General features: G+C 40.3%; 1 protein-coding gene across 1 annotated transcript; it reads right to left on the bottom strand.

Moving 5' to 3' along the window:
* Nucleotides 1-144: 144 nt before the first annotated feature.
* Nucleotides 145-17,199, bottom strand: PLK4 (polo like kinase 4). The gene is made up of 16 exons (XM_061992735.1): nucleotides 17,060-17,199; nucleotides 16,071-16,166; nucleotides 15,250-15,345; nucleotides 15,045-15,159; nucleotides 12,117-13,149; nucleotides 10,513-10,613; nucleotides 8,785-9,158; nucleotides 7,794-7,898; nucleotides 7,597-7,699; nucleotides 6,682-6,831; nucleotides 4,885-5,015; nucleotides 4,531-4,622; nucleotides 4,016-4,157; nucleotides 2,251-2,391; nucleotides 1,258-1,364; nucleotides 145-551 (listed from the first exon to the last, which is right to left on the bottom strand). The coding sequence occupies exons 1-16, from the start codon at nucleotides 17,087-17,089 to the stop codon at nucleotides 452-454; spliced, it is 2,916 nt and encodes a 971-aa protein (XP_061848719.1). The 5' UTR covers nucleotides 17,090-17,199; the 3' UTR covers nucleotides 145-451.
* Between the last annotated feature and the right edge of the window lie 816 nt (nucleotides 17,200-18,015).

Below are 18,015 nucleotides of genomic sequence, written 5' to 3'. Positions count from 1 at the left end.
TGCAGGGAAGTTAAAGCTGCTGCTACAAAAAAATAAAAACACACAGTTATAAAACATATACATATTTACATATATTACTTGTAAGACGTAAAAAATATAAGTTATTTACAAATACAGATACTTCAACAGCACAGATGCATTTTCCATGATTGTTGGCACTGAGTAAGCAGAGGGGAATAAAGAAATAAAACAGCTTCAGATCATTTCCAAAAAGTTGATGCTGTCTAGAACTAAGTTGCTCAAAGTTTTTGCTTGAGCAAGTGTATCCATAATTTTGAGAAAAAACATGTTCTGTATGATACTTAACAAGCTATTTGCTACACAAAACAGAGCAACACTTCCCTTCTTAATTTTTTCCCATCTTTCGGAAGAATTTCTGCATAAGCTGAAGATCAGTCACCTGAAAGTGAGTTTATTAAGCTCATGTGTCCTGACAGCTGCTTTGCTTTCATCAGTGGGGACTAGCTGGATTGGTGAACATCACAAGAATAGAAGACAGACAATGCAGCTTCTCTCTGATGTATTCTGGCAACTTATCGTTTTCTCCATACCTAGAAAGGTAAATAAGCATAGAAAAAATTAGATGCTTGAAATAATTCATTTCAAGACTGCATAATTATTTCAAAGCTTGCCTGTAAATAGGCAAACCACCAACTCAAGTAAATTATCTAGATATACTTTTTTGGAACTTGCTGGCTTAAATCTAGGCCCTCCCTTGCAAATATGTATTTAAATGAAAAAAGTGTCTCAAATCCTAAAAATTACGTAAACCATGTTTGAAGCTCCAATAATATCTAAACAGACTGAATATTACTGTCTTGAACTTTGCACATACAAAGCATATTACAAGTCGCTGTATTTGTAGTGGAAGTGCCCAGTGTCCAAAATGTGCAAAACTTGACCTGAACACCAACACCTCAGGTCTATGCATCAATTTTGTCATGCTACTTCCATAACCCTGAAGAAAAAACAAGTATTAAAACCTTAATTTTCTGCCTCTCCTTTTTATACTATACATAAACGGTAGCTGTCATCTAGAGACCCAAGTAGATGCCTTCCCAGCTTTCTTTCAGAGTTCAAAGCTATAGGTGTTTCTCTTTATTAAGCTTATTCAAACTCATCAACTGAAGAGTGATTGAAAAGCTAGGCGTTAATATTTACAACACAAAATGGAGAGCAGCTATGAAGTTTACCTTATGTATTGCAGCCTTTCTCTGACAGTAATGGGAACTGTTTTTATAGCAGTGATAGACTCACCTAGTCGTCTGGCCATCTGGAGATGTGTAAGTGATAGAAGAAACACCTGCTTGGGCTACCAGTTGGGATCCATCATTAAACTGAACCCATACTGCTCCACTGGTCAGCTGACAAGAGAAGTTATATTGTGGTTTGAGGACAAAATACAAGATTACATACCTAGAATAATTCTAACAATTGAAACAAAGTTTTTTCAGAATTGCTCCAGTGACTTATGTATCCTGGTCAGTCTTTTAAAGATTGCATGCATAGTATTTTGGATTAAGTAGTTGCATGCAGTCTCAAGCATCAGAATTCCTAAGGTTTCAGACACTCAGCTTTAGTTATCCTTTTCAATGTGAGCTAAAAAAAGGACCTTCAGCTTAACCACTCCTAAAGCAAATTTAAATAGGACTAAACATAAAATAGAAGGCATATTTGTGAGAGTTGACACTATATATGCTTGAAATTTTTTATAGATAAAAGCAAACTGTTAGGAGAGAAAGCTTACTTTATCTGGATGGTAGAGAACCATTTTTGTAAATCTAAAGCTGGTCCCACAGAAAAGCAGAGGAAAATATTTCTCTGTAAGGAAATAGCTTTTCCTCTTGTATAGGCAGATTCATTCTATTTGCACAGATCTGGTACATATCTGTTAAATACACTGTCACAACACCTTTGCATCTACATCAGTGGACAGACAAGTTTAGTAGCTTCCATTTTTTACTGAAGTCAAATGATAGAGACAATGAAATAAGCAATAAAGACCACAGGAAAACTGTGATAACTGAAATACTGAACTATTATTTTAGTTTCTTCTGCTTATGTAGTTCACCATGGTATTTAAGCAAAGGTGCTTCTTTGGAAGGATCTTTCCACGTACCATTTTTCATATTTAATCTGTAGCAGCGCAAAACTGAAAAGTATTCTGCACAGACAAAGTGGAAAGTTTATGACTTAAAAATATGTACCTCAAGTTTAGTAGGAAGAGAAGAGTTTTCCCTTATTTCTTACCTGAGAAGCCCAACCAACATTCTTCACAAAGACAGATTTTAAAAGTTGGGCTGAATTTGGACTACATTCTGTTTGATGAACAGAGGAGCACGTCGTTTCAGCAGTGTTACCCATAAATGTAGACTTTTCATATGACATCACCTAAAACCAAGAAATGCACAGTATTAGCAGCCTTAGTGTTAATCCAAATGATTGTGCCAACTGTAGTGGTCAATTACTCCCCTTTTAATCTTTTCATAAGATACCAACAGATTTACTCTATATATGCTTCATTTAATACTATGACATTATAAAACCCCCAGAAGACTTCATATGACTTCCTCAGTATTCTTCCCTGTCCTCACAAAGGAACCCCTTTCCCTAAGCAAACTTTTTCTACTTAAACCCCATTTTTCCTTATTTGACTGTCAGAAAACTCTGTCCATCTTCAGGAAAATTGTTCAGCATGTGTTGTACTATAAAATAGCCCTTATTCAGATAACCACTTGGCTCATATTTCACAAAAATACAGACATTACTATTCATTGGAAACGAGAACATTAAATGGTAATAAGTAGAAGAGTTCTACAGCACAGAGTCTTTTACAGGTTTAGAGAGATAAAAGTGATGAATTAAGAATAAGAGAGGATCAAACTTTGAAAGCCTTTTGGACAAGCTAGGAGGAATGCATCTACTTCTATAAAACTATTAAGATACCTCCTCCACATGTAGTGTGAGTAGCAATATTTAAGATTGAGGGTTTAGTGAAAAGATGCAAGTCAGAGGATGCCTCTGAAATAGCAGAGCTTGTTCAGGAAAAAGATCAGAATCCAAATAATTACAGGAACCTGAAAGAAACAAACTGTACCTCAGGATATACTGACCTCGTTCAAATATAAAGATGCTGACAAAAGTCAAGAGTAACATGGAAAGGCAGATAGCTATTGGGTTATTTTGCTTAGAAATACACGTTTCAGAAGAGAAAGCAAAGAATGAAAGTCTTAAAAAGACCTAGGTGTTTACTACACAGGAAACTAAGAATGAGTTGGAATGCTGAACCCTCAAGTTAGAACTCTGGTGATGAGTACCCTTAAGTCAGTGTAAAAGTCAACATGAGTACTGAAGCCCTTTGTTGCCAAGTTCATTTCAGTCAAGCAAAAACTGGCAGCTTCTGCACTAAGGGCATGTGCTTCACAGTCAAAGAAACTGAGATGCAGATGCCCATACATTCAACAAAGTTCAGAAGCCATAAACTGAGTGTGCCAAGAATCCAATATAACTCAGCTGAGGAAATTATATCAGGGCTGTGATGCACAAGTTGAAGCACGATGGGTCTTTTAAAGAACTTGATGAAATTAGACATAAAGCCTTGTTGGTTATATATCTACATATATTTACACATACACTTTTTATACACACTAACACTTATTTCAGAAAATAGCCTCAACTGCTAATATCCTTTGTGACTGCCATTCAACATACAGGCCTAAGGGCTCATCAGAGCTCTCCCAAACAAATTGAAGACTGTGTTGTATAAGGTAAGCCACTTTCAACCTGTTTTCCCAGGAGGCATTTGTGGTAAAGTTTTGTAGGATTTTGATTTTTCAGGTGATCTTGAAGCCAGGTATCTAGTTGAAGTCAAAGTTACCATTTCTAGTCAGTATGCTCACAAATGGCTAATAAAAGCCTACATTCATACAAATACAATTCCCTTAGTTCAAATAAATCAACAATATTTTAATTCCTACTGGAGAGTAGTTTTCACTGTATGTTCTTGTGTACTTACAGAAGGAATACAGCTTGGAGGTTGAACTGGAGTAGAACTGGCAGCCCTGTTTTTATCCAGTGCCACAATTTCTTTTGAACAGTTTGTGTTGTCCAACAGAGGAGGTGCCACAGCCTGAGGAGATTCAGTATTGCCAGGTTTTCTGGAAAAATAATGAGATTAATTGGGCAAAATCTGTCCAAAAAGGACTAAATAAACAAGTGAGAAAACATAGCTTTTCCTGCAGGTCACCACAGACCATACAAAATGCTTGATGGCACTGGTCTTCTGCAGAATTTATTTTTTTTCCCCCACATGCCAGTTGTTAGCCTGGTTTAGTCGAAATCCACAAGCATACATTGTCCTAGTATCAAAGGCAGCTTTGCAGGTCAAAAAAAGGTATTCATACCTGTTATCAAGTTAGTATTTATCTTGCTAATGACTACGAACCTTTGTTAGGCAACTTTGAACTCTGCAAACAAGCTGCCTAAGGCTGTTTAGTGAGAATACTCAAATGCATTTTTTCAAGATACTACCTTCCAACAATTATTGGAAAAAATGGAACACTGTCACTCCTTTTTTCTTCTTCCAAAACAGCAGATTCCAGGGCAAGGCATATACGATGTCCCTGGAATTAAAATGAGTTTGTGAAAGAACAATATAACTATTTCAAAACTGTTCAGCCCAGCAGGTGAGCCTACACAAGGCAACATTTTAACAACCCACAAAACATTGACAAGTGTCTGGGTTTTGTTGAAAACTTTTATAAAGTACCTTCATCTGGTCTGTTTGTGAAAGAGAGTCCAGATGTGAAAGTCCATTTGTGAAAGAGAAACTCAATTTTCAGAAAGTTGCTTTGCATTGGAAAAGGTCTCTATACAACAACTTACCTCATTTGCATGATCCATATAAGCCTGTATTTCCTTCTTCAAACCTGCTTCGCTTTCTCCTTTCAAAGTGAAGGATTTCCCCGATTTTTCAATCACACGAGTCATACCAGCTGTTTTGTGTATCTTCGCTCCTATAAAAAGTAAACATTTTTTGTGTGAATGGTATCAAATACCAGCATTCATAAAATACAGATTTCTACCACTACATTCTGCTCTACTAACGTGCATCTCACTGACCAAATTACTGCAAGAATAAAGCCACTCCTGCATGAACTTTATGTCTAGCAGAAATAAAAAGCCACTTAAACAGAGACTGTGATATTAGCAGAATGCCCTTTATGGTCAAAAAAACCCCTATCAAATGCAGATACAAAGAAGAGCCTGTTAACAAAAACAAGGTGTAATTTAAATAATGCTTTTGCAACATGTACTTAGAATCATAGAATGGTAGGGGCTGGAAGGGACCTTTAGAGATCATCTAGTTCAACCCCCCCTGCAGAAGCAGGTTCACCTAGAGGTCGCATAGGAACTGGTCCAGGCCAGTCTTGAAGACCTCCAAGGAAGGAGACTCCACAACCCACCCTGGCAGCCTGTTCCACTGCTCTGTCACTCTCACAATGAAATAGTTTTTTCTTGTGTTTTAAGTGGAACTTTTTGTGTTCCAGCTTCATCCCATTACCCCTTGTCCTGTTACTATCTACTACAGAGAAGAGGGATGTCCCAACCTCCTGACATTCACCCTTTAGATATTTATAAATGTTAATAAGATCACCCCTCGATCTCCTCAATCTCTTCTCCAGACTAAACAGCCCCAGTTCCCACAGCCTTTCCTCGTATGAAAGATGTTCCATACCCCTGATCATCTTGGTGGCCCTGTGCTAGGCTCTCTCCAGCACTTCCCTGTCCCTCTTGAGCTGAGGAGCCCAGAACTGGACACAATACTCCAGATGAGGCCTCACCAGGGCAGAGTAGAAGGGGAGAAGAACCTCCCTCGACCTGCTGAACACACTCTTCTCGATGCATCCCAGAATGCCATTGGCCTTCTTGGCCACGGGGGCACATTGCTGCCTCATGGTTAGCTTATTATCCATCAGGACTTACAGGTCTCTCTCTGCAGAGCTGCTCTCCAGAAGTTTGACCCCCAGCCTGTACTCGTGCATGGGGTTGTTCCTTCCCAGATGTAGGACTCTGCACTTGCCCTTGTTGAACCTCATGAGGTTCCTCTCTGCCCAACTCTCAAGCCGGTCGAGATCCCACTGAATGGCAGCACAGCCTTCTGGGGAATCTGTCCCCTCATCCAGGTGGTTGATGAAGATTTTGAACAAGACTGGCCCCAGAATCTATCCTTGTGGAACTCCACTGGTCACAGGCCTCCAACTTGACTCTGTGCCATCGATCACCACCCTCTGGGCTCTGTCATTGAGCCAGCTCTCGATCCACCTCACTGTCCACTCATCCAAGCCACACTGCCTGAGCTTTCTGATGAGGATGTTGTAGGAGACAGTGTCAAAAGCCTTGCTGAAGTCAAGGTAGATGACATCCACTGCTCTCCCCTCATTTAGCCAGCCAGTTATGCACTCAAACCCTATATACTTTACTTCCTGAAGATTATATCAATAAAGAACTAATGAATCATAAACTGATCTGCAAGTACTAGAATAAAAGCTGAGTGGCAAGAAAGCTCCATGTCTCTAACGTTTTCTTCAACCTGAAGTGTTTATTGTTTAGTATTCAGCAATATTTTAGTGCAGCTTTAATACCATAACTATTTTCATAACTGCAAAAATTAATACATACCATCATAAAAACAAATTTCAACATCTGCAGTGGGTGAATTTTCCATCAACATGCACTTGGCATATCTTGTGTAGAATGTAACTTTGGGGGTTTTTGTTCTTACCAACTGCACAAACTTGGCTGCATACTGGTATTTTTTCCAGTACTTCTCTAAAAATGAAAAATTTAAAACTTTTATCAGAAAGTCAGCTTGGAGAGATGTAATTTTCAAGATAAGTATTTATCACAACCTTCAGCTTCTGTAAAAACTTTACAGAAGCATGTTCAAATAAATGGAATTCTTTCCAGCAACTTTTAGAAAAGTGCATTTTTAATAGCTTCACTTGAATTGCTTCAATTAACATATTTCATAATCTAAAAAACACAGTAAAGTGCTGCAAATACCATTTAACTAGCTATTGTGGTCCAGATGGCTTTCTGACTTGAGGTAAAACCTGTCCTTGATCTCTAATTAATAGAGAAGTCTGCTTGTCTTATAGTTAGCTTATATTTGTTCTTCAGCTGTCTACATGATATACTTTGTCAATGCTCTAAACAAGATCTTCTTCCTCTTCATCCCCAAATGGAGTGTTAAGAAGCACAAGGAAAAGTTGCTGTTTAAAACATGACTTTAAAATATTTCTTCCATTCAGATTTAAACAGCTTCTAATATGAACAGGAGATTAGGAACAATTTAATTTTAGTACCCTACATTATAAACAGATCAGTGACTCCTTATATCTTCCATACAAACTGAATTAAAACCTGTGGGTTTACACTTCCTCCTCAAGTTTCAAAATACAGTTTCTATTTAAACTATAGTTTGATTCTAATATCTTCACAGTTATCTGAAAATTAATAACTAAAAAGTCTCAAACAAGATCTACTTTTAAAATTACATTAAACACCATAATTTTAAATTAAATTTCAGATTACCTGGCAAGTTGTCAAAATTATACATACAGATGTCTTCAGGAGGAGCAGGAGGTCTGTCATCAAGAAGGAAACCTCTTCCTTCATTTGGATGATAAACTGCAATCTACAAAACGGGGAAGGAAAAGTGTTTATGTTCTGAAAGAACATGGTACTCTAAGCACTTTATACAACAGTGAAAAAACTGAAAACCTACTCACCATATTTCCATCACAAGATATTCTGAGAACTTCTTTCACAAGTTCTTGTGAATGGTGTTCTTTTAGAAACTCCATACACACTTCCCCAGAATCTAGAATGCTCACCTAAAATATATCAAGTATACAAGTATACAAGAATACCTTTACTTTCTAGCATGATAAGAAAGAATTTCTTTCCAAAAATGCTTTTAAAAATTGTTTTCTTCAAATGCACAACAAACTTAGAAATGCTTCTTATAGTAACTTGTGCTATTAGTGCTATTAAAGCAGAACATTTCTTCAGGATAACTGCAGGTTGTTAAGTGTGGTCAGGGAGGGTGTGGCTTCAGTGACAAACCAAGATAGGCCAGTTCCATGATGTTCTTTTAAAAAAAAAAAAAAACAAAACACCACACAAATTGAGGGGCAGAGAAGGAAAACAGAACAGGATGAGTAAGACTGTAAGAAATGGAACAGAAGGCAAAAGGGTGATACTAGTAACAAACCAACCAGAACATTTATGTAGTCAGTAAGGATTCATGAAATTTTTTTGCTTTCCCACCTACAAGACAGGGGAAAAAGGAGCACTACAGGAAAGAGATTCTAGTTTTCACTGACAACAAGACTGTTTTAATTTCTAATCCAGTTATTTAATTGGTAAGTGTGTTCAGTGTGTTTGACAATTAAAATCTCAAATGCAATGGTACAGCTAAGTAAGACTGAGTTTTAGAACTGTAGAAACTATATATGCACTTAATATTTGCTATGCCTACCTACAGTTTCTTTGCTTGCAAGCTAAAAACAATGCCATGTCACTGTTAGCAGGTGATGACCGTCAGTATTGCCCTACGTAAAAAACTTGCATGGATCTTACTAATAGAACTCTAAATTAAATTTTTATAGATAGAAGTTTCCTAAAAACAAATGCTTCTAGCTTACCAAGTGATTTTTAAGACACAGTCACACCGTACTTAACGCTCACATTGTTTCCCTTTAAAAACATCATACATACCACTGCATTTTTTGTTTTCTGCCTGATAGGTTTTAGCCTGAGAGCGTTGAGAGGTGATACTGTACTTCGCAGTGTAGGTTTCTGATGGACTGTTGGTTCTTTGCCCCAGGTTTGGTTCTGTTCTGAAGTTGACCAAAGACCACACGGAGAAGATGGTTGAATTTTCTCAGATTTGCAGAAAACTCCAGAGATATATTTCTTTGGGTTTCTCTGGTTTAAAGACTGTGGACAGTCGACAGATGCATCTTGATTCCTTATATCTTTTAAGGTGTTCCATGCATTTCTTGATGCATCTTGCTGCACATCCAGGTGATACTGAAAACCTCCACGTGCACTACTGTTGCCAGTTAGGTCTGCAGGTGGTCTCAGTGGAACTGTAAGCACCGCAAAGGTACATTGTAGGTTCAAAGGGTCACAGTCAGAAGAACTAAAAATGCTATTATGTGTTTTAAAAGCTTTTCAAAATACCAGACGTATGTAAGTGGAGAATGGGATTTCTTCAATCCTTAGTCCAAATCATTAGGCTGTGACTTTAGTACTGATCAATAGCAATGCTAACAAAATTTCAGTGCTACTTTAAAATTGTTATTAGATTTCAGTTTTTATGGCCTTTGGTCTTAAGGCTTACACAAGAAATAGTTTACAAAAATGAATCTATTGAAACAGTTTACTTGCCATTCAGATAACCGCTGGTACCAAGTTTCACTTAAGTTACAGCTTATCCAGCGTTTCACATGAACTAGCGGGTTGAGTACTCAAGATGCTAAATGCACACTCCAAACCCCTTGTTTTATTTCCAGTCACTTGTAAAAAGACAAACCATTATTTTTATACTTTAGCTTCCTATAACTGCTTCCTTAATTTTGAAACTTAAGCCCTTGGTCAACTTTTGCCTCACCCACACAAGTACTGCACTCCTCCTGCCATATTGCAGGACGGTTGAGAAGGGACCAAAAATTATGTAGGATTATTCAGACCATATGTCATAATTCTAATTCCCTGTACAAAAGAAGGGAAGGAGTCCAGTAATATCAAAACAACAACAAAAAAACCCAAACAGAATGGATTTGTGATTTACTTTTATGATTAAATTACATTATTTTCAAGTGATGTAACATGATACATGACAAAGAACACCTCCTTCCCATCTGTGTCTTTTGTCCTTTCCTCCACCCCTCCTTCTGCAGCCTCATTATCTCATTCACTGAGGTCTTGCTTTCTCTCAAGGCACATTTGCAAAACTAAATTAGCAGGACTTTGAGTCACTTGTCATTATTCTGTCATGTATTTTTATGTATATGTTCCAAGTCACAACTGAATAATTATTGCAGGTTCGAGAATAGTATTTTTCTTTTTTTTCCTAAAACACTAAGATTATTACCTCATTTGGGGAAGCTAATTATTCAATTTCAGTACACAATTTCTTAACTCTTATGAAGGCAGTTACGTCCAGTTCACCATACCAGCTTAACAAGAACCTTCTGAAATTAATTCTTGCCTTGGGAAACTGAAATGTTACTTTAGTCCAAAGAAGAAAACAAAACTATGTTTTCAAACATTCTTGCTTACGAATGATGCATTATAGGCCAGTATCACGGTTACTTGGACACACAGGTACTCCTGTCACAAACTTGAAGAAATAAAATATAGACAACCCACACAGAAACAGTTAAAAGTCACTACTCCAACTTCAGTACAAAAACACACAATTGATTAGTAGTAACACACCCTTTGTCTGCATGCTTCCAAGCCATTGCTGCATTGTTTCAGCCTGGGACTTCTGCTCTAACAAACCAACCTGGGGCTGCATCGGGCAGAGATAATTTGAGCTGCAAAATAAGAGTTAGATAGGTAATCAAGATTACATCCATGCCATTTGCTCAACAAAAGTTATAATATTACAGCTGCAGAAACCACAAGACTTTCAGAACATTTAAGAAACCAGATGGCATTCTGCAGCTCTAGACAGGGCAGAACATGCTGCTTTTACGGGGAATATTCCTTGGGTAAAGCAAAAAAATAAATACTGTTTCCAAATGGAATAAAAAGTTATTACTAATTTTTAGCATGAAGTTAAGCCTGTTAGAACCTGCTAGTAGACTCTTGGAACTGACATAGAATCGCAGAATGGCTTAGGTTGGACAAAGCCTTAAAGATCATCTTAGTTCCAACCCCTATGCCATGGACAGGGACACTTTCCACCAGACTAGGTTGCTCAAAGCCCCACACAACCTGGCCTTGAACACTTCAGGGACAGGGCAGCCACAGCTTCTCTGGATAACCTGTCCTAGTACCTCATTATCCTGAGATACGCAAAAACCCACTGCTAATGCTACCAGCACTGTCTGTTCTTACATCAATTCCCAGTATAAGAAATAACCTCAGAGAAGGCAGAGACACTTACTCCATTTACTTTTTCTACAAAACAAAGTGCTCATTTGCATTTTCCCCAAACTGATTTGCAGAAATGAAATCATCACAAAGTTGCCACCTCTAAAACAGAGGCACTAAGACACACAATAGCCCTTATATTGAAATAGGAAAGCATTTTTAGATTTTCTGCTCATGGAATAAACAAACTTCTGAGCATAGACCGATTATCATACAGAAGGGCTCTTGTTGCATAGCAGTGCACAGAACGCAAAGATGAGGCTTCAAAGAACGCAGAAAACATTCTAGCATCACTTGTAAATTTGGCACATGAAGTGGTTTGTATCAGCTGGGGAAGTCCATCAATGTATAAGAAGAAGCCAGGCTTTCCACCCAGAAACTCCAACTAAGAGCAGAGCTAAATTTCAGGTAGTTATCTTTGAGTGTTATTTTCCTTTCTGGTATGCTAGTTTTATAATCCATCACCTGATCTACTTAATTTGTTGGGGTTTTCTTCTCCCTTTACCTTGTCTAAGTGTAACAGGAAACAAACCAACCAGAGCAGCAAGTCCAAATGTTGGTGGCAATCACACTCTGAAAGCCTTCTACCCTATTCCATGTCTCTTTCAGAAAACACAACAAATAATCAGCAAAGCTTGCTACTACAATTATCATGGGGAAAAAATGCTCAACTTGCTGCACATGGAAATAAGTCAGTATATTACCAGGAAAAATAAGCACTACAACTTAGCCAGCTGATGTGCTGCATTTGTGAATTCTAAGGACAGTGGGGAGGTAAGCCTCTACATCACAACAGTGTCAACTATGACCTGCTCCTAGTTAGTATTTAAGCAACAAGTGTGGAGACTTTTGTCACTTACTACAGGTTAGTCACAGGAAAAATCATGCATTTAACATACAAGGCAACTCCAAATTTCATCTTAATAAAAACTGATTCTTACTGTGGTTGATCTTTTACAGGTGGAGATATTTGCTCTTCAAAAGAGCCAGAACTACCAGAAGTCTTCTCCTTAAATATTTCTCCTATATCAGTATAGCTGTTCGCAGGTGAAAAGCATTCTGTCTTTTCCCTTGTTCCTACTTTAGGCTTAGAAAGCAGTTCCATAGAGTGACATCTCTCAGCAATATTCGATATGCCTGGAGTTTGACTGTGGGATGTGCCAGACCTATCTGAAGAGTGGGCTCTTCGGAGGTAGCGCGAATGCGGTCTCTCTTCAGTGAGCTGCATGGTTCTTCCCCTGCCAGTTATGCCAATTTCTTTTCCCTGAATTCCCCACTGATGAAAAGAACCACTTCCATCTACGGATGAAGTATTACTGGAATTCTTGGTTTTGGGAAAAAAAGTCATTTTATTTGGGAGTGGCTGTCCAACTAACAGTTTCTTCTTTTCCTTCAAGCAACCACTAGTACTAATGCTGGAAGAGCCTGTGAAGGTTGTAGAGATGGTAGCATTTCCACTGTCCATGGAGTCTTCTGAAGTTCCTGAATCCTTACTCCGTGCAGAGCTACACCTGGACATAAAAGGATGATCCAACACTGAGGAAAGGCTCAAGCGGTCTGCTGGATTTTTGCGAAGTAACCTATGGATAAGGTCTTGCGCCTCCCTGGATAAAAAAGCTGGCATTTCATAATCTGCTAATACTACTTTATTCAGCGTGTTCTTGACAGTGTCAGTGTCAAAAGGTGGCTTTCCAATAAGAAGAGTGTAAAACATACAGCCCAAAGACCACACATCAGATTCGAGTCCATGTGGGCTCCTTGTGGCTATCTCTGGAGAAATGTAATTTGGAGTTCCACACATGGTGTAATGTTTTTCATGAGGCATTTTCAGCTGAGTTGCTAGTCCAAAATCAGCAATCTTGACATTCATATTATTGGTGAGTAAGATATTAGAAAGGGTGAGGTCCCGGTGCAGTATTCCATGAGAATGAAGGTACAGCATACCTGTGATAATTTGATGCAAGAAGTGGCGGGCTGCCAAAACACAAACCCAAATATTTTAGTCACAGAATTAAAATCACAGTTGTAAAAAGATGAATGCTACTGGTCTTGCCTTTTTTACTTTTAAGTAATAAGGATGTGTAATAGTCATGCTAATGAGAGTGGAATTAACTTTCTGCTTTTTCCTTTAACCAAATAGGACTGATTATGTTCTAAGATAGTTCATTAAAAAAAAAAGTTCTGTAATGCAGTAATCAAATAAGTTTCTTTGCTAACAGAACAATATAAACAGAACTGGAGATACTTCCAATTGGTCTGAACTTTTTAGAATTAGGTTCTTAAGAATGTAAAAGGTTAAGCTGCTTCACAGTTTCAAAAACAGCAAATACACGAAATCAAGCAGCTTCACTATGTGTGGATTATAAAATATGGGAACAATTTGGATTATACTTATTTGAAAACTGGCAAGGCTAGAAGTATTTCAGTTTCTCAAAAACTAAGTTCACAATACTAGGCTAGTCTTTCTGTTACATTAGAAACTCAGAGAAACATTCACGAGTTTTAGCTTACAGCAGGAATAACAAAACCTTATCCAGGCTGAAACATCATCAATTATTATCATATTGCAACTACAGCAATTTTAAGAATGATTTTTTTCTAGAGCAAACAATTTACAATCCTTCTGTTGGCAGAGGGCAAAACATGACAATTAAGAAACAGTAGTAGAAACCATTTCTCAAAGGAAGAGGATTTTTTATCCAGGTCAGTGGTTTATCAGTATTTAGAACTAAGGTACCATCAGATGAACTATTTTTGCTGGAGTAGATCTGAATTAAACAGATAATGCCTGTACAGCAGTACCCCTTTAATTCAGTCCTGTGATCTGGGTTCAAAATATAGTAGTTTCACAGAATTAGATTAGAAACTTATAGGGAAGCAGGTAAACTGGAAGAACTGTAAAAGAGATGATCAGTGCAGTAAATCTGGAAGCAGCAGAGGCAATAACCACGGAATCCACATCAGCTGAAACCAGATCAGCTTGTTTGGCTGTGGCTTCAAATATACACATCAGCTTGCTTTGTTGCCTTGACCTTTTATTTTTTATTGCACTATTCTGGTTAAGATTTCAGCAGTCTGTGTTCTAACTGAAATCCTCTCACTGTCAACTGTAAGAAAATGAAACATTGGCAAATTCATAAGTGACATTAAGATGTATTTGCAAGACTTTTCTCAAAATGCTATTCAAAAAAGTAACATAACAAATTTAAAGTTTTTGCATTACCCTTACAATGAACTCTCAAGGAAAGATAGGATTTCCAGTGCTTTCCATAAGAAACAGAAGTAAAACCTCATTACAATGTCTCATCAGTTGCTAGTCCTTCAAAGATGATCAATGGACTGTCAAACTAGGTGTCTCCTTGCTAACTCAACCCTTCAATCAACACATCGCACATCATCTTCATTTCCACACACCTTGGAACACAGTAAATGTTTTCAAGGATACTATCAAAGCAAACTCTAGTCTGAAAGGCTTTCTAACTGGTGACACGTAGTACAGTAACACTGAGGTGAGCAGGTGCAAGACAAACAACAAATCTGTGAAGTTGCCAGTTTTCCTCTGTGGCACTTGAGAGTCTTGTAATTATATGTACAATGCACCTTCTACATACCTCTACCTTCTAGGATCACTATCTATTTTTTTCAACCCCAAATAGCACAAGCTACTTTAAAATGCCATGAACAGAAGTATACAGAAATTCAAGTGAATGTATGTGTAACAGTAATTATCTCTAGATTTTCACTTAGCACAAGATTTTAAGCTATAGAAACTGGTTCAGAGTGATGGCAGTTTTAAATAGGCTTTCGGTAGAATTGAGTAAGCCAAAATGCTAATGCAGAGAGCTATGTAAAAAAAAAAAAAATCTCACCTTCTTCTTCTGAAAAGGGTTTCTTTCTGTTCTTTATGTATCTGCTCATTTCACCATTGTGGCACATCTCAAGTATCAAGTACACGTAGTTGCTATCTTCAAAATAGTTGTAAAGCTAAATATGAAACAATGAAAACATTAAATGTTTTGCAGATTATACAGCAAGTCAGACAAACAGTCTGCTCCACAAAAGCATGATTCTTACCTCAAGTATAGATGGATGCTTTAGCTGACAATGTATTTTCACCTCATTTTGAACCCTCTGTACCATTCCAACCCTGTGCATGGCTTTTTTATCTATCTGCAAATAGATTACAGAATATGTTTCAAGCACTGAAATACTGGTAACATACATGATAGTTTCAAGTCAACTTGACATTTTACACGTTCAACACATTTTTGCCTGAAAAGTTAAACATGTTTTCATATTGTTTAACCTACTATATGCTTTTAATGAACACATATCAGAGATTAATGGAAAAACAAATTCTGAATATAGACAAGTGTTAATATTTGCAATACTAACACTACTTTTAAAAGACTCTGAAATACTTAAGCAGAGAAACCTAATAGGCTATAGGTAATCCTAAAAAAAAGATGGCTGAATAGAGTACTATAGATAAGTTAATATGGCAGAACACCTGTGATGTACAAGTTTCCTTCACAAACTTTGTCCTGGCATAACGGGCATAAACAAAGACTGTATACTAATCTCAAGGCATTTTTCCAGGACCTCTCCAGCCACCAGGATTTTAAATGACATTTTTGCCGTCACAGATTCCTGAATTAGACTTATAGGGCTTACTGTTGAACGTTTAAGTTTCTTTAATAGTACTATAAGCATTTCTATTAATTATCAGTACAACCTGTTTCTTTGTAGTGTATCTCTTGGGATTGAATTCTCATCTAAATATTGGTTACATACAAACAAGTGATCCAGGTATGAACGCCTAACTGCATAACCCCAACCCGTTCTAAGTTGTTTGTGTTCACTGTGACCAAGGCTTCCTCGGCTGGCTCTCTTACCATTTTGATAGCCACTTCTAGACCAGTTTTCAGGGATACTGCTCTGTAAACTCCTGCAAAGGAACCTTTCCCCAGGAGGTTCCCCACCTTGAAATCCTGCAGCAGAAACAAATCATCATCATCAGCCCCTACTCAGGTTTTAATGGTTCTCTCCCAATGCAGAGCCTCCCTCCTCAAAAGATGAGGATCTCCACACCCCCAAGTGGTGTGGCAAACCCACCGGCACCCTCAGGGTGCGCAGGGGGTACCTGGACGGAGTCCTCCGAGGCGCGGCAGCTCAGCACCCCCCTCGGCATCGTCTTCCCTGCCCGGCGACCGGCTCGCACTGACACCGGCGCTGCCCGGGGCTGGGCTGGGCGGCGCAGCCGCCTTCCCGCCGTCTCTCCCGCCGAGAGACACCCGCCCTCGGTTCCCGCTGCTGTGGCAGCGGCTGGGGAGCGACCGTCGGTCGCTCCGCAAACAGAGTGCTTGGGGGTTTCTACAGATGGGCTCGGTGTTAGGTTTCCGGGGCAACATCAGGCAGCCGCCGCTCACGATGGTGCACTGGAAACACGAACCACCGCGAGGGTTGAGCTCCCCGCGCATCGTGCGCGCCGGTGAAGCTGGGGCTTGCCGCCGGGTGTCGCCGCCCAGACCGGGTTCCCTCCGGCAGGTGGTAAACACAGCTTCACAACTATGCCGGAGGGCAGATAGCGAGGGAGGGGCCAAGCTCTACCGCCTAAGCCCCCACGCCCGTGGCGCCAGCGACCCAGCCCGGGGAAGCGCCCGTGGGCCGGCCCGCCACAGCCCGCCGAGCCGCCTTCTGAGGAGGAGGGGGCGAAGGGGCAGGCGGGCCTGGGAGGAGCCACGCTCGGCGCCTCACCGACCACCTCTCACAAACGAGACGCTCAGAAGAAAGACGAGGCCTGGGCCTAAGCTCCCCCCCACCACCGACCCCAGGCCACTGGCCGATGGCCCACGGGCAGCAGGGAGGGGACTGGACTCCGTACCTCTATTTTCTCGCCGATGCAGGTCGCCATGGCGCCGGCCGCTCTCCCCGAGTCCCGCTATAGATTCTCCTCAGGAGCTCGGCCGCGGCTGCCCATCACGGCGCCCTCCGCCGCCCGCCCCGGCCCCGGCCTGCTCGCTGCCGGGCCTGGCGGCCGCTCCCCTCCCCCAGCGCCTCCATTTTGAAAAATCGCGCCGTTACCCCCTCCGCCCCGCCCCGCCCCCAGGTCGAGGCTACGTCTGACGCAATCACGTCACGCAGAGGCGCCCGCGGCCGGGCTGGGCCATGCCGCGCATGCGCAGAGCGTCGCGTGTCCGTGTTCCCGGCAGCCGTTAGGGCGCGTGCGCTGTTGCGGGCGCGTAGCGGGTGTGTGCGTGCCGTGGCTGAGGCGGCGGCAGGGGTCGTGCGCGGCTGGTGTCACCGCGGCTTGGTAGCCGAGCGATAACTCCTCCTAGCAGCTGTGCGCGGTTTCACATATCCATCCTGAAAGGAAGGAGAGCCTCCATGCTGTTCTTGGCCTAAAACGGTCTCCCTGGCGTTGCTACCCTGAGCCGGATCGGCTGAACCGAGCGGGAAGGGTCAGCTCCTGGTTGATTGTGAATGGATGTGAACTCTCCTAATAAAAAGAACAGTGCTACCGTCCCGTGGGTATCTCCCTCAGACTTGATGGAGAGGTTTTTTTATTCCTTGTTTTTTTTCAATAGCTGGCATAAATTCTGGGATGGACTCTTGCAAAGTTTAAGGGCTTCCCGTGGGCTTACTGACTTAAAAAGCACAAAGTGAGCTTTTTCCATCTTAGCTTTTCTGAATCAGTGTCTAGTAATGGAGGGATAGGGTTTTTACCTCAGATAAAAAGGCTAGACACAAGAATGGGCTTAGGTGAAAGACACAGTATGGAGTGGGCTGTGTGCCCAGCCTTGTCCTGGCACCGTGAGGAACCCGCAGCTACAACAGAAA

The sequence above is a fragment of the Colius striatus genome, chromosome 3 (genome assembly GCF_028858725.1).
Source record: "Colius striatus isolate bColStr4 chromosome 3, bColStr4.1.hap1, whole genome shotgun sequence".
In the NCBI taxonomy this organism is placed as follows: domain Eukaryota; kingdom Metazoa; phylum Chordata; class Aves; order Coliiformes; family Coliidae; genus Colius; species Colius striatus.
Note: the sequence above shows the minus strand (reverse complement) of the source record. Positions and strands in the feature narration are given on the sequence as shown.

What these genes read in the sequence shown, in the direction of transcription:
- PLK4 (XM_061992735.1), bottom strand. Translation starts at nt 17,089, where the DNA reads ATGGCGACCTGCATCGGCGAGAAAATAGAG. An exon ending in CCTGTAAAAGATCAACCACA is followed by an intron (nt 10,614 to 12,116) that starts GTAAGAATCAGT and finishes CTTATTTTGCAG; the next exon opens with CTCAAATTATCTCTGCCCGA. An exon ending in TAATTTTGACAACTTGCCAG is followed by an intron (nt 6,832 to 7,596) that starts GTAATCTGAAAT and finishes TTTCATTTTTAG; the next exon opens with AGAAGTACTGGAAAAAATAC.